This window comes from Hemiscyllium ocellatum, chromosome 10 (genome assembly GCF_020745735.1).
Source record: "Hemiscyllium ocellatum isolate sHemOce1 chromosome 10, sHemOce1.pat.X.cur, whole genome shotgun sequence".
Classification (NCBI taxonomy): Eukaryota; Metazoa; Chordata; class Chondrichthyes; order Orectolobiformes; family Hemiscylliidae; genus Hemiscyllium; species Hemiscyllium ocellatum.
In genome coordinates, this window is record NC_083410.1 from 2,464,175 (window position 1) to 2,478,735 (window position 14,561).

At 48.8% G+C, this 14,561-nt stretch overlaps 1 protein-coding gene across 1 annotated transcript; it reads right to left on the reverse strand.

The window, feature by feature from the left end:
* Window positions 1-3,564: 3,564 nt before the first annotated feature.
* Window positions 3,565-14,091, reverse strand: LOC132819267 (centromere-associated protein E-like). Its single transcript, XM_060830694.1, has 2 exons — window positions 13,509-14,091; window positions 3,565-4,055 (listed from the first exon to the last, which is right to left on the reverse strand). The coding sequence occupies exons 1-2, from the start codon at window positions 13,969-13,971 to the stop codon at window positions 3,565-3,567; spliced, it is 954 nt and encodes a 317-aa protein (XP_060686677.1). The 5' UTR covers window positions 13,972-14,091.
* Between the last annotated feature and the right edge of the window lie 470 nt (window positions 14,092-14,561).

Genomic DNA, 14,561 nt, shown 5'->3' on the forward strand with positions numbered 1-14,561 from the left:
TTCATCCACATCCACTGAGTTTCCCAAACTAAACTGATCCAACTTGCTGCGATTGGTCCACTCTCCCTCTGAACCTTTCTTATTCATGGATCTGTCCAAATGTCTCTTGAATGTTATAACTGTACCTGCATCTCCCACTTCCTCTGATAGTTCATTCCACACACAAAACATCCTCAATGTGAAAAAGTGGCCTTTAACATTCTTGTTAAATCTTGTTCCTCTCGACTTAAAAATAGATCCCCTTGTTTTTAGCTCTCTCTTTCCTCAGGGAAAAGACCTTGGCTGTTCACCTTATCTGTCCTCCTCCATAAGGTCACCCCTCAACCTCCTCAAAAATAGGCAAGTGTACATAAGGTCTAGGCAGCTGAGAACAGAATGGGCCCTGGGAGGAATGTCAGAAGAGTAGGACAAGTCTTAAACAAGGAGTCAGGTGGGTAAAAGTGGTCATGCAGAATTAGGGAGAATCCCAAAGCATTTTATTCTTATATATGAAGCAAGCGGGTAACTGGAGAAAGGATTGGTCCAATAAAGAATAATGAAGGAAAGGCTGTGTGTCGAACCTGAGAGAATGGGTGAGATTCTGAATGATTACTTTGCATCAGTGTTCACTGAGGAGAGGGACATGATGAATGTTCAGATTAGAGATAGATGTTGGATTAGTCTGGATTAAGTTGACACAAGTAGGGAAGATGTGTTGGGTAGGCTAGAGGTTCTTAAGGTGGACAAATCCCCAGGACCGGATGGGATCTATCCCAGGTTGCTGAGGGAGGCGAGAGAGGAAATAGCTGGGGCCCTGACAGATATCTTGGTGGCATTCTTAAATACAGGTGAGGTGCCGGAGGACTGGAGGGTTGCTTATGTTGTCCCCCTGTACAAGAAGGGTAGTAGGGCTATTCTGGGTAACTACAGACCAGTGAGCCTGACATCGATGGTGGGAAGGTTGCTGGAGAAGGTACTGAGGGACAGGATTTATTTATATTTTAAAAAATGGGTTTATCACTGGTAGGCAACATGGTTTTGTGGGGAGATTGTGCCTTACCAACTTAATAGATTTCTTCGAGGAAGTGACCAAGTTGGTAGATGAAGGAAGGGCTGTTGATATCAAATACATGGAATTTAGTAAGGTATTTGATAAGGTTCCCCATTGTAGACTAATGGAGAACGTGAAGTCACATGGTGTGCAGGGTGTTCTAGCGAGGTGGATAAGGAACTGGGTGAGCAATAGGAGACAGAGAGTAGTAGTTGAAGGGAGTTTCTCGAAATGGAGAAAGGTGCCCAGTGGTGTCACACAGGGGTCAGTATTGGGGCCACTGTTGTTTGTAATGTACATAAATGATCTGGAAGAGGGCACTGTTGGTATGGTCAAGTTTGCAGATGACACAAAGGTTGGTGGAGTAGCAGAAAGCATAAGGGACTGTCAGAGAATACAGGAGGAGATAGATAGACTGGAGAGTTGGGCGGAGAGTGACAGATGGAGTTCAATCCAGACAAATGTGAGGTGATGCATTTAGGCAAGACTAATTCTAGAGCGAATTATACAGTGAACAGAAGAGACTTGGGAAAGTTGATGGGTAGAGAGATCTAGGAGTGCAGATCCACTGTACCCTGAAGTTTGCTGCACGGGTGGATAGAGTGGTCAAGATGGCATATAGTATGGTTGTCGTCATTGGATGGGGTATTGAGTATAAGAATACTGTATAGTTGATGAGGATAACGATGAGATGCTGAATAGATGATCAATGTGAACATTTGAAGAAGACTTCACGAGAGACAAGAGCTGAAACCATGAGCATCAGCAACCAGCAGATACAGAGGGAAGTTCAGAACCCCCACTCAGAGGAGGGGACGCTGTGGGGCATGGGATCAAATCCCACCACGGATACTGGTGCCATTTCAAATGAATGAATGATGTTGAAGATAGCAGCACGAGGAGGCCATTCGGCCCTTTAAGCCTGCTCTGACTTTCAACGTGATCGTGGCTGATCATCCAAGCAGTCCCTACATCTACGTTCTCTCCAGAACCTTTGATCCTTTCGGCCTAACAATGCTATCTAATTCCTTCTGGACAACATTGAATGTTTTGGCCGCAGCCACTCTCTGGGGCAGTGAATTCCACAGGCTCCCCACTCTCTGGGTGAAGTTATTTTCCCTCATCTCAGTCTGAAATGGCCTACCCTGTATCCTTGGGCTGTGACCCCTGCTTCGGGACTTCCCAGTCATCAGGAAACCTGGAGTTGAAGGCTCATCCCCATGTTGGGGACAATGACAGCGAACATCGATTGTTGGAAACACCCGTCTGGTTCAGCAATGTCCCTTATTGGGGGGTAATCTGATATTCTTACCTGGTTTGGCTGATATGGAACTACTGGGTCACAGCAACATGGTTCCCTCTTAAATGCCCCTCAAATGTCCCAGCAAGCCAGACTATTGGAGGGCAATTGGGACTGGGCAACAAATCTTGGCTGGAATTAAAAGATGGAATTCTCCGAAGCCAGTTAAAACTGAAGGGTTTGACCGGGCTAAATGCTGAGGACCAGAGCGTTCAGTCTCAGAATAAAGAGACACCAGTTTCAGGCTGAGATGGAGAGCACTTTCTTCTCTCAGAGGGATGTGGGTCTTTGGAACTCCTGACCACAGAGAGCTGTTGGGGCAGAGTCCTTGTGGATATTTAAGGCTGAGGTAGACTCTTGATCAGTCGGGAAATCAAGGGGTATGGGGAAAGGGCAAGATGTTGGCTCAGCCATGATCCTATTGAATAGAGGAGTAGGCTCGAGGGGCCAAATGGCCTCCTCCTGTTCCTGTGTTTCATGGTCTTATTAAGCATTTCCTTTTCTGAAAGTGCTCGTCTTGTCAGGAAATCTCTTCCATGCCATTCTGCTGTGGATTCAGTCAATCAGCCTGGTGTGGGGAATGATCACTGTGGAATTGTACCTATTCTCCAAGCCTTTGTGGTCATGGTCCCCATTAACCCCAGCTGAACCCCATTCACCTTTCGGCTTTGAGGCTTTTCAAAATTGAATAACTTGGTAAACTGCAACAAGAAGTGGAAGAGAGAGAAATCCAGAACCATTTGAATAATTTTATTTCTTGTATTTAACGTTTACAATTGTTACTCTTGCTCATTCCAGCCGATGATCCAGTAAAAGCTGGGTCTGAGAGGCCGTACTCAGTGAAATATATTTGACTCTATCGCAGGGAGTGAACTACAAACACAGCGAATTATGCTAAGCAGGGATTGGTGTAGGAAGCAGAAGGAATCCAGGAATTACCCTGGGCAGGGGGAATTACATGAAATAAAAACCAAATACTGTGAATACTGAAAATCTGAAAGAAAAACAGAACATGCTGGAGAAACTCAGTAAGTCGAGCAGTATATGTGGAGAAAGAAACAAAGTTAACATTTTGGGTCAGGTCTGATGCTCACCCTCTCCCCACAGACTTTGTTAAACCTGCTGAATCTCTCCTGTATTTTCTGTTATTATTACAGGAAATTCTCTCAGGAACAGGAAGCCACAATCGGTGAGTTTTTCCCTGCCATATTCCCAGTCTCCTTTCTGTATTTCTCTAATGCTCGTAAATCCTGTTAAACTCTGTAAGTTTCTCTTCCAGGTCATTGAGTTTTCTGTCAATTCGGGAATCGCACAGCAATTCCTGATCGAAACTCTCCTTTTGGATGGTGGTGAAGATTTCCTGAAGAGGATCTTTGATTCCTTCAATCCCATCGAAGGTCTCCTCGGTGCTCAGGTCTTGTAACTGTTTAAGGGAACCCTGGAGGTTACTGAGGTAATACAGAGCATCCCTCACCTTTTTCTGTGTATCAAACAGCTCAGCTCCCTCTTCTTTCCTTCTCTTCAATTCTGCTCTCTCCCTCTCCATAGTCCACTCATTATCCACTCGCTTTTCTTTCAGATCCTTTATTGTGTCATAACGCTTTTTCAGATTTTCCTGTTTCGTATCACATTCCATCTCCAACTTTCCCTTGGCTTCTGTTGTATTTTGGATGGTATCCTCACAACGCTTGATTTCTTTGGAAGTGCTGAGAACCATCGGGATTCCTACAGGAGAAAGAATGTATGTGACACTGGGCAGAGGGAATGAAGGGCCTGTGTACTGGTTACAACAAGATCAGCCACATGGACATCATAGAATATGAGTTCCCTGACTGGGGCTGTTAACCTGGTCCAGTCAGGGAGCCCTGGCTGACAGATAAAATGAGGAATGTCAGTTTGACATACTGAAAGATGTCCCTCAGGGAGCTGATCACTGTCATGGGCGTTCCTCGTGTAAGTAAAGGGAGACTTGTTTTTGGGGATACCAGGCTCTGTGGAGTAATTTCAGTGGGAATGACAGTAAAGCACTGCCCCGTGAGAAACTTGCTTGTAACAGCCGTCTTTGACTTGGGGTAAACATTTCTGGCATCAAGCCGTTAGTTGAGAAGTTTAATCCTGTCGATCCCGCTGTCAAAGACTGAGCCCACCATGTGGAAACAATGAGTTATTCTTTTTCTGGCTAACCAATGTCGGAGCAGGTAAAAAGCAATGAATAATTCTCCCGACAGCTTGTGGACCTGCAGCTTTTTTGGTTAATAGGGAACTAATGTTCCTCAGGCAACAGATACGAAAACCTTTCAAGAGTTGACAGATTTACCAAAGGAATATTGTGACCCCCAAGCTTCCCCTCATTATCAAATGTTATCACTTTTACACAGAAATTTGTGATCCAGTGAAATCAGTGTTTGATGAGGTTAAGATGATTGGTAGAGGCATGTGATTTTGTTTTGATCTGAATGAGATGCTGAGAGACCGTTCAGTATGTGAGCTGAATACTATAACCTTACAAAGTGCCTATTGCTGAAGCCCAGCTGGAATTCAGGCAGACACTACAACTGGCTTTGTCATTGGGAAAGGCAGCAAGTGGAGCATATGAATGTCAGGGTACACTGATGGAAGGGGACGCCCCCCTCAGGCTGACTGACCTTGGGGGACATCATTGAACAAAGGCAATTGCCCGGCCTCACTCTGGACATATGCTGGACAGAGGGACTCCATGTCAGCCAATAGCAAAACCCCAAAGCAAAGCCAAGTCCTCGCCAAATGGTTAACGTTTTCTTCAGCATCCTGCCCATCACGGCATTGTAGTTGCTGCGTTATGTGGACTCGGGACAGGAAAGGAGTCTGACCAGACCTGGACTGAGTCAGGGAACCCATAGGCTGGTATCCAGGAAAGCCCACCCACAGCTGGGTTGGAGCAGTTACATTACTCTGCAACATCCAAACATTAACCAAACAAATAAATATCCGATTACATGGTCATCTGATGGTAACAGAGGTTGATATTGGAACAGCTATTTCAATGATTACAGAACCAGTCATCGAGTCCTACAGCATGGGGATAGGTCACTTGGTCCAAACTGATCCATGCCGACCAAAATGTGCATCCATGTGTTACAAAGTCGAAAGACTGTCTGTTCACTTTAAGATAGAAAGTGTTTTCTGAACTTAACGTAAATTTAAAGTACAGCTACAGCTGTTCCAAAATCAGTACATTGGCGCTTAAGGAGATACCTGAATTCTGGTTGCTGTTGTGAGAACTATTCAAATGTAACCAATTAATTTAAGTAATGCCCAAGGATACGAAAACCCAATTGAGTTTGAATTAGTTGTATTGACAACATCAGACCAATGAGAGGGAATAATGTTGGGGCTATAAAAACTGCGAGCATTTTGAAAATTGGTCAAAGCAACTGACATCAAACAGAGAGCTAACTACCCATCGAAACAGAGAGCAGATGTTATCTGAAAGGGGTTCTCAAAGCTCTCAAAAACAAATCTCTCAGCAGGCACTCTCTGTCAAAGGTACCTTTTTCTGTAAAAACATTTGCTGTAAAATGAAAGGCGGCGGCCCAGGGAGAAGATGGCAGAATCAGAAGACAGCATAAGAGACTGTGTCGACTTGAGAGTAAGTAAATGTAAGTTGTAATAATTGTATTGTTGGAACAGTTTATTAATAGCGTTGTGTTCAGTTCAGGGATATTGATTAGTTAGGGGAAAGAGGGTTTGGTTTGGTGATGTTAAAAATCACACAACATCAGGTTATAATCCAACAGGTTTATGTGGAAGCACTAGCTTTTGAGGCACTGCTCCTTCATTGGGTGGTTGTGGGGCAGGACCAGAAGACACAGAATTTATAGCAAAAGGTTTACACTCTCATGCAGCTGAATTATATGAAACAAACTTAAAGTATTTCATCTTTTAGAATGGGTTTGCTAGTTTTGGGTCATTTCTACGTCAATCGGAGAATTCCTTTTAAGTCACATTCTCAAGATAACTTCAGGTTTTCTAACAAAATGTTCAGACCTCAGCTCAGACAATGCATTAAAGGTGTGAGGTTAAACTCTGTCTGTGTCCTGATCTTGAATCAGACTGGTTCTATTTCTAAAGTGGAATTTGCAGAATTTGACATGGATTGATTGTAGGTTACACATTGTTTGAGTAAAATACAATATAATTCTGCAAATACAGATTCACCCCATGAACTTATATGTGTGTGCATGCAGGAGAGACAGAGTGAGTGTGGGTATGTGAGTGTGTGCTTGCGACTGTGAGTGAATGTGAGAGTGTGTATGTGTGTGTGTAAGCTTGGTAAGGTTTGTGTGAGTGTGCTGGGGTATAAGCCTGTGAGAGGGTGTATGTGCGGGTGTGAGTGTGATGGGGTATCAGCCTTTGCTCGGCCACTTTTCGCTGTTGCCTGTCCCGAAGTCTGCCTCGGAGGACAGTCACTCGAAGGTCTGAGGCTGAATGTCCCAGCCCGCTGATGTGTTTCCCAACTGGGAGGGAACACTCCTGCCTGGTGATTATTGTGTGGTGTTCATTTATCTGTTGTCATAGCGTCTACTGGGTCTCACCAATGTCCCATGCCACGGGGCATTCTAGGCTGTAGTGTATAAGTCACATGAGTACATGGTGGGAGGTGTCCCCATGTTTAATGGTGGTGTCTGTGTTGACATTCTGACACATCTTGCAGTTGTTGCCAGGACAAGATTGTACAGTGTTGTGCTTGATGTGGTCCTGAAGGCTGGGCAGTTTGCTGTGGCATGTCGGAACTGGGGGTTGACGAGTTGAGCATCGTACCCCGTTTTTATGAGGGCATCCCTGAGTACCTTTAGGTGCCCATCACATTCCTCCTCGTCTGAACTGATCCTGTGTATGCGTGGGGCTTCTCCATAGGGGATGGCTGTTTCTATGTGTTTGGGTTGGAAGCTGGAGAAATGTACCATGTTATCCGTGAGTTTGAGGTAGAGCGAGGTGCTGAGGTGCCCATCCTTGGCAGAGATGCATGTGTCCAAGAATGAGACAGATACTAAAATGTCGTCCCTGGTACCTCTGATGAAACTTGTTGATGTTCCTGTGCAGTTTTTGTCTCTAGCCTCTTGCAGTGGTCTTTAACAAGATTCACCCTGCACTCTAACCTTTCAGTTTGCACATGCCCTTGTCTAGACTGTGAACCTGTCCCAGGGAACCTTTACAGATTCTGGATAAAACTTGGGTTCTGGTCTTGTCTGAGAAGCAGCTGGTTCCGTTCCCACTGACTGGAGTAAAAGGCTCAGGCCCAAACCTGATGGAGTGAGATTGGTTCAGAAAGATTCACCGGGATTGGCTCAACATTTCTCAATCAGAAAACGGCTGCCTGGGGGGATTCTAATGAAATACCTGGACATTTTTCAGGAAGGTCAAGGGACTGTCAATGAAGCCAAAGCACCTTGTGTACTGACCAGGGAGCAATCCCATGATCCTGCAAGGCCTGCCCAGTGCCATTTGCCTCCCGGGCAAAAGTAGAGGCAGAAATCCGAGGCTGGGCAACAAAGGGAAGATCAAAGCAGCCCAGATTGTGGAATGGGCAGCACCGATCAGACCGATTGTGAAACCTGACGGCTCAGTGCACCTTTGTGGGGATTTTATACAAACAGTAAACTGCTTCTTGCAGCTGGATAAATCCCCAATTCCCTGGTCTGGGGGATTTATAAACAAACCTGGTGGGAGCGGGGTGCTGTCCTTCACAAAGTTGGCCATGAGCCCAGCACACTTGCAATCGCAGTTAGATGAGGATTACCAGCCGTATGCTCCAGTTACTGGTCGTCACGGTTTATGTCAACAGACAAGGCTGCCATTCGGCATATTATCAGCCTGTGGCATTTTCCAGTGGATGATAGAGAACATTTTACAAGATCTTGCCCAGGTCACCATTTATCGGGATGGCATGCTAATGAGTATAGGGCATTGAGAGAACATGGACCTAGTGCTTTAATGTTTCTCCAAGGCAGCTGTATGCCCCAGACGGGAAAATGTGTGACTCCCTCCTTTTTCTCCAGAATAACGAGACTGGGTGATACCGGTTGGAAGATACGGTGAGGGTGATCAAACTGGGGGGGCCCTGTGTCTCTGCACTGGGGGGGCCCCGTGTCTCTGCACTGGGGGGGCCCCGAGTCTCTGCACTGGGGGGGCCCCGTGTCTCTGCACTGGGGGAGCCCCGTGTCTCTGCACTGGGGGGGCCCTGTGTCTCTGCACTGGGGGGGCCCTGTGTCTCTGCACTGGGGGAGCCCTGTGTCTCTGCACTGAGGAGCCCTGTGTCTCTGCACTGGGGGGTCACTGTGTCTCTGCACTGGTGAGGCCCTGTGAATCTTCATTGGGGGTGGTCTTGTGTCTCTGCACTGGGGGCACTGTGTCTCTGCACTGGGTGGGGGGAGACTGTGTCTGCACTGGGGTCACTGTGTGTCTGCACTGGGGGGGTTACTGTGTCTCTGCCCTGGGGTGGCCCTGTGTCTCTGCCCTGGGATCTCAGGACTCCAAACCCACCAAATGACCCACACCACACACAGAATGTACCTGATGATACATCCTTCAGCCACTTGCGTGACCACATTTCTAGTCAGACAGCACGGAAACCGTCCCTTCAGTCCAACCCGTCCATGGCGACAAAGTTTCCCAGGCTGACCTCGGCCTATTTAGCTAGGTTTGGGCCTTATCCCTCCAATCCTGTCTTGTTTATTTCTATGCCTGTCCAAATGTGTCTTAAGTTGAAGAACGTGGCACTGGAAAAGCACAGCCGGTCAGGCAGCATCTGAGGAGCAGGAGGGTCAATGTTTCAGGCATAAGCCCTTCATCAGGAATGAGGCTTGTGGGTCAGGGGGCTGAGAGATAAATGGGAGGGGGTGGGATGGGGGAGAAGGTAACTGGGAATGCAGTTAGGAAGGGGATGCTTGGGATAGGTTGGAGAGGAGGGTGCGGTGGAGAGGTGGGAAGGAAGACGGACAGGTAGGACCATTCAAGAGGGCGGTGCTGAGTTGGAAGGTTGGGACTGGGATAAGGTGGGGGAGGGAAATGGAGAAACTGGTGAAATCCACATTGATCCTGTGGGGTTGGAAGGTCCAAAGGCTGAATGAGGCATACTTCCCCAAGGTCTCAGTCAGATGGTTAGGGTTTGGTAATGGAGGGCGCCCAGGACCTTCATGTACTTGGTGGAGTGGGAGGTGGAGTTGAAGTGTTCAGCCACAGGCCGGTGGGTCGATTGGTGCCGGTGTCCTGGAGCTTTCACTGAAGCGCTGTGTGAGTAGGCGTCCTGTCTCACCGATGTAGAGGATGCAGTAGATGACGCGTGTGGAGGGAGAGGTAGATTTCAGTCGGATGTAGAAGGATCCTCTAGGGACTAGGCCAGAGTGAGGGAATGGGGGTGGGTGCAGGTTTTACACTTCATGTGATGGCAGGGGAAGGTGCTGGTAGGGGAGGGTAGGTTAGTGGGGGGGGGGAGGGGGCGGGGGGAAGGAACTAACAAGGGACTCTCTCCAAAACGCAGGTAGAGGCGGGGAATGAAATATATCTCAGGTGGTGGGGTCCATTTGGAGGTGGCAGAAGTGGCAGAGCGTGATGCGATGTGTACGGAGATTGGTGAGGTGGAAGGTGAGGACCAGGGGATTCTGTCCTTGTTGCGTTGGGAGGGGTGGGGTTCAAGGGCAGAGGTGTGGGAAATTGTGGTCTTTGAAGAAGGAGGCCATCAGGGATGTTCTAAGTGGAATTGATGGTCCTGGGAACAGATGTGGTAGAGGTGGAGAAATTGGGAATAAATGGCTGAACTGGTCCTCACCCTCAATAACCTCTCCTTCCACCATGCCTCCTGTAAAAACACTATCCTTTATTCACAATTCCTCTGCATTCGCCAATCACCCTCACTCCCACAGTGACCAATCACCCTCACTCCCTCAGTGACCAATCACCCTCACTCCCTCAGTGACCAATCACCCTCACTCCCACAGTGACCAATCACTCTCACTCCCTCAGTGACCAATCACCTCTCTCCCTCAGTGACCAATCACCCTCACTCCCTCAGTGACCAATCACCCTCACTCCCTCAGTGACCAATCACCCTCTCTCCCTCAGTGACCAATCACCTCTCTCCCTCAGTGACCAATCACCCTCACTCCCTCAGTGACCAATCACCCTCACTCCCTCAGTGACCAATCACCTCTCTCCCTCAGTGACCAATCACCCTCACTCCCTCAGTGACCAATCACCCTCACTCCCTCAGTGACCAATCACCCTCACTCCCTCAGTGACCAATCACCTCTCTCCCTCAGTGACCAATCACCCTCACTCCCTCAGTGACCAATCACCTCTCTCCCTCAGTGACCAATCACCCTCACTCCCTCAGTGACCAATCACCTCTCTCCCTCAGTGACCAATCACTGTCACTCCCACAGTGACCGAACATCCTCACTCCCACAGTGACCAATCACCCTCACTCCCTCAGTGACCAATCACCCTCACTCCCTCAGTGACCAATCACTCTCACTCCCTCAGTGACCAAACACCCTCTCTCCCTCAGTGACCAATCACCCTCACTCCCTCAGTGACCAATCACGCTCACTCACTCAGTGACCAATCACCCTCACTCCCTCAGTGACCAATCACCCTCACTCCCTCAGTGACCAATCACCTCTCTCCCTCAGTGACCAATCACCTCTCTCCCTCAGTGACCAATCACCCTCACTCCCTCAGTGACCAATCACCCTCACTCCCTCAGTGACCAATCACCTCTCTCCCTCAGTGACCAATCACCCTCACTCCCTCAGTGACCAATCACCCTCACTCCCTCAGTGACCAATCACCCTCACTCCCTCAGTGACCAATCACCTCTCTCCCTCAGTGACCAATCACCCTCACTCCCTCAGTGACCAATCACCTCTCTCCCTCAGTGACCAATCACCCTCACTCCCTCAGTGACCAATCACCTCTCTCCCTCAGTGACCAATCACTGTCACTCCCACAGTGACCGAACATCCTCACTCCCACAGTGACCAATCACCCTCACTCCCTCAGTGACCAATCACCCTCACTCCCTCAGTGACCAATCACTCTCACTCCCTCAGTGACCAAACACCCTCTCTCCCTCAGTGACCAATCACCCTCACTCCCTCAGTGACCAATCACGCTCACTCACTCAGTGACCAATCACCCTCACTCCCTCAGTGACCGAACATCCTCACTCCCACAGTGACCGAACACCTCTCTCCCTCAGTGACCAATCACCTCTCTCCCTCAGTGACCAATCACCTCGCTCCCACAGTGACCAATCACCCTCGCTCCCTCAGTGACCAATCACCCTCGCTCTCTCAGTGACCAATCACCCTCACTCCCTCAGTGACCAATCGCTTTCACTCCATCAGTGACCAATCACCCTCACTCCGTCAGTGACCAATCACCCTCACTCCCTCAGTGACCAATCGCTTTCACTCCATCAGTGACCAATCACCCTCGCTCCCTCAGTGACCAATCACCCTCACTCCCTCAGTGATCAATCACCCTCACTCCCACAGTGACCAATCACCCTCACTCCCACAGTGACCAATCACTCTCTCTCCAGCAGTAACCAATCACCCTCACTCCCTCAGTGACCAATCACCCTCACTCCCTCAGTGACTAATCACCCTCACTCCCACAGTGACCAATCACCCTCACTCCCTCAGTGACCAATCACCCTCACTCCCTCAGTGACCAATCACCCTCACTCCCACAGTGACCAATCACCCTCACTCCCTCAGTGACCAATCACCCTCACTCCCTCAGTGACTAATCACCCTCACTCCCTCAGTGATCAATCACCCTCACTCCCTCAGTAACCAATCACCCTCACTCCCTCAGTAACCAATCACCCTCACTCCCTCAGTGACTAATCACCCTCACTCCCTCAGTGACTAATCACCCTCACTCCCTCAGTAACCAATCACCCTCACTCCCTCAGTGACCAATCACCCTCACTCCCTCAGTGACTAATCACCCTCACTCCCTCAGTGACTAATCACCCTCACTCCATCAGTGATCAATCAATCTCATTCCCTCAGTGACCAATCACTCTCACTCCCACAGTGACCAATAGACAATAGGTGCAGGAGTAGGCCATTCTGCCCTTCGAGCCTGCACCATCATTCAATATGATCATGGCTGATTATCCTTAATCAGTATCCTGTTCCTGCCTTATCCCCATAACCCTTGATTCCATCAGTGACCAATCACCCTCACTCCCTCAGTGACCAATCACCCTCACTCCCTCAGTGACCAATCACCCTCACTCCCTCAGTGACAAATCACCTCTCCCTCAGTGACCAATCACTGTCACTCCATCAGTGACCAATCACCCTCTCTCCCTCAGTGACCAATCACTGTCACTCCATCAGTGACCAATCACCCTCTCTCCCTCAGTGACCAATCACCCTCTCTCCCACAGTGACCGAACACCCTCTCTCCCTCAGTGACCAATCACCTCTCTCCCACAGTGACCAATCACCTCTCTCCCACAGTGACCAATCAGCCTCGCTCCCTCAGTGACCAATCAGCCTCGCTCAGTGACCAATCACTCGCACTCCCTCAGTGACCAATCACCCTCACTCCCTCAGTGACCAATCACCCTCGCTCTCTCAGTGACCAATCAGCCTCGGTCCCTCAGTGACCAATCACCCTCGCTCCCTCAGTGACCAATCACCCTCGCTCCCTCAGTGACCAATCACCCTCACTCCCTCAGTGACCAATCACCCTCGCTCCCTCAGTGACCAATCACCCTCGCTCCCTCAGTGACCAATCACCCTCGCTCTCTCAGTGACCAATCAGCCTCGGTCCCTCAGTGACCAATCACCCTCGCTCCCTCAGTGACCAATCACCCTCGCTCCCTCAGTGACCAATCACCCTCACTCCCTCAGTGACCAATCACCCTCACTCCCTCAGTGACCAATCACCCTCACTCCCTCAGTCCATATTCACCTTTCCCTGTGAATGACTCTCCCCAGTTCCAGAGACAGGAGTTTATGAATTCACTGACTTTAGTTACACTCTCTGGAAACTTTTGTGAGGAACCCGGTCAGAGAGTGAGGAGTGAGTTCACTGTCCACACAGTGGGACTTGACACATGAACAGGAGGGAGCTGGAGAAATGGAAGGATTTGTACAGAATGCTCCATGAACTTACCGATGAAGGGGATGATAAGGAGACCATAGCCCAGGTTACGAAGAGTTTCTTTCTCTGCTTTCTTCACATTAGCTTTGTCCTGAGTTTCTGTCGTGTGCAACAGCTGAGCCTGGGCACGATAAAGTTCATCTCTGGTCTTGTCTTTCTCAGTTTCCTCTGCTATTAATTGCTTGTCCACATCCTCCAGCTGTTTTCTCAAGCTTTCTATTTCAGAGTCAGGATTCTTTGCTGCAATATCTTCGGTCTTACGATCCACCTGACCTCTGACCTTCTCCCCTCCTTGCACTGCCTTCTGAATTTCAGAGTGAGCTTCTTCCACCTCGAATCTGAATCTTCTCTCGTCAGTCTCACTGAGAGCTGTGTCAGAAACACGAATGGCGATATCAGCGAGAGACACGACTGATGTTAATGTCTTTGAATAATGGGGTAAGACTTCCTTCTTGAAATTCTTCTTGTTGTCCATTTGTGTGGTTGTGGCAGGACAGAGCGTGAGTGAAGCTTGTCACTGGGCACTGCACAGAGCTCCAACAGGGTCCTGACAGACTGTTACCTGGTGAGAGGTGAATGAGCTTTCTCTCTCACTCCCTCTGAAAACCAACAGCTCGAGCAGTGAGTGAGAGAGCAGGATGTGGGGGAGCTTATATCAGGCTGTGAGATGGGAGGACAATCTCGAGAGCTGATGGATGGTGGGGTTGGTTGGCATTTCTTTGATTATTCCTTTGCTGATTGGAGATGTCATTGGCTGGCCCAGTATTTATTGCTGATCATTAATTGATTTTCAACAGCTGACAGTGAGCTGCCTTCCTGAGCCACCGCAGCCCATCTGCCCTGTGTACACCGACAGTGCTATAAAGAAGGGAGTTGCAGCATGTTAACTCAGGAACAACAAAACAACTGCAATGCTCCTGACTGTTATCTGGAATGATCCAGTGAGTCAGATGTGAGATCTGACAAACGGCTGCAAAGGAATGAAACCAGAATACCAACCTGGAATTGACAGAGGAACCAGAAAATGCAATGGCACAAACAGTGGTGTTGACCGAGCAAAGAGCC

Excerpts from the sequence above, each read along its gene's own strand:
- LOC132819267 (XM_060830694.1), bottom strand. The coding sequence starts at position 13,971 with ATGGACAACAAGAAGAATTTCAAGAAGGAAGTCTTACCCCATTATTCA. Across the intron at positions 4,056-13,508 it reads CCTTATCATCCCCTTCATCG|GAATCCCGATGGTTCTCAGC; the intron begins GTAAGTTCATGG and ends TTTCTCCTGTAG.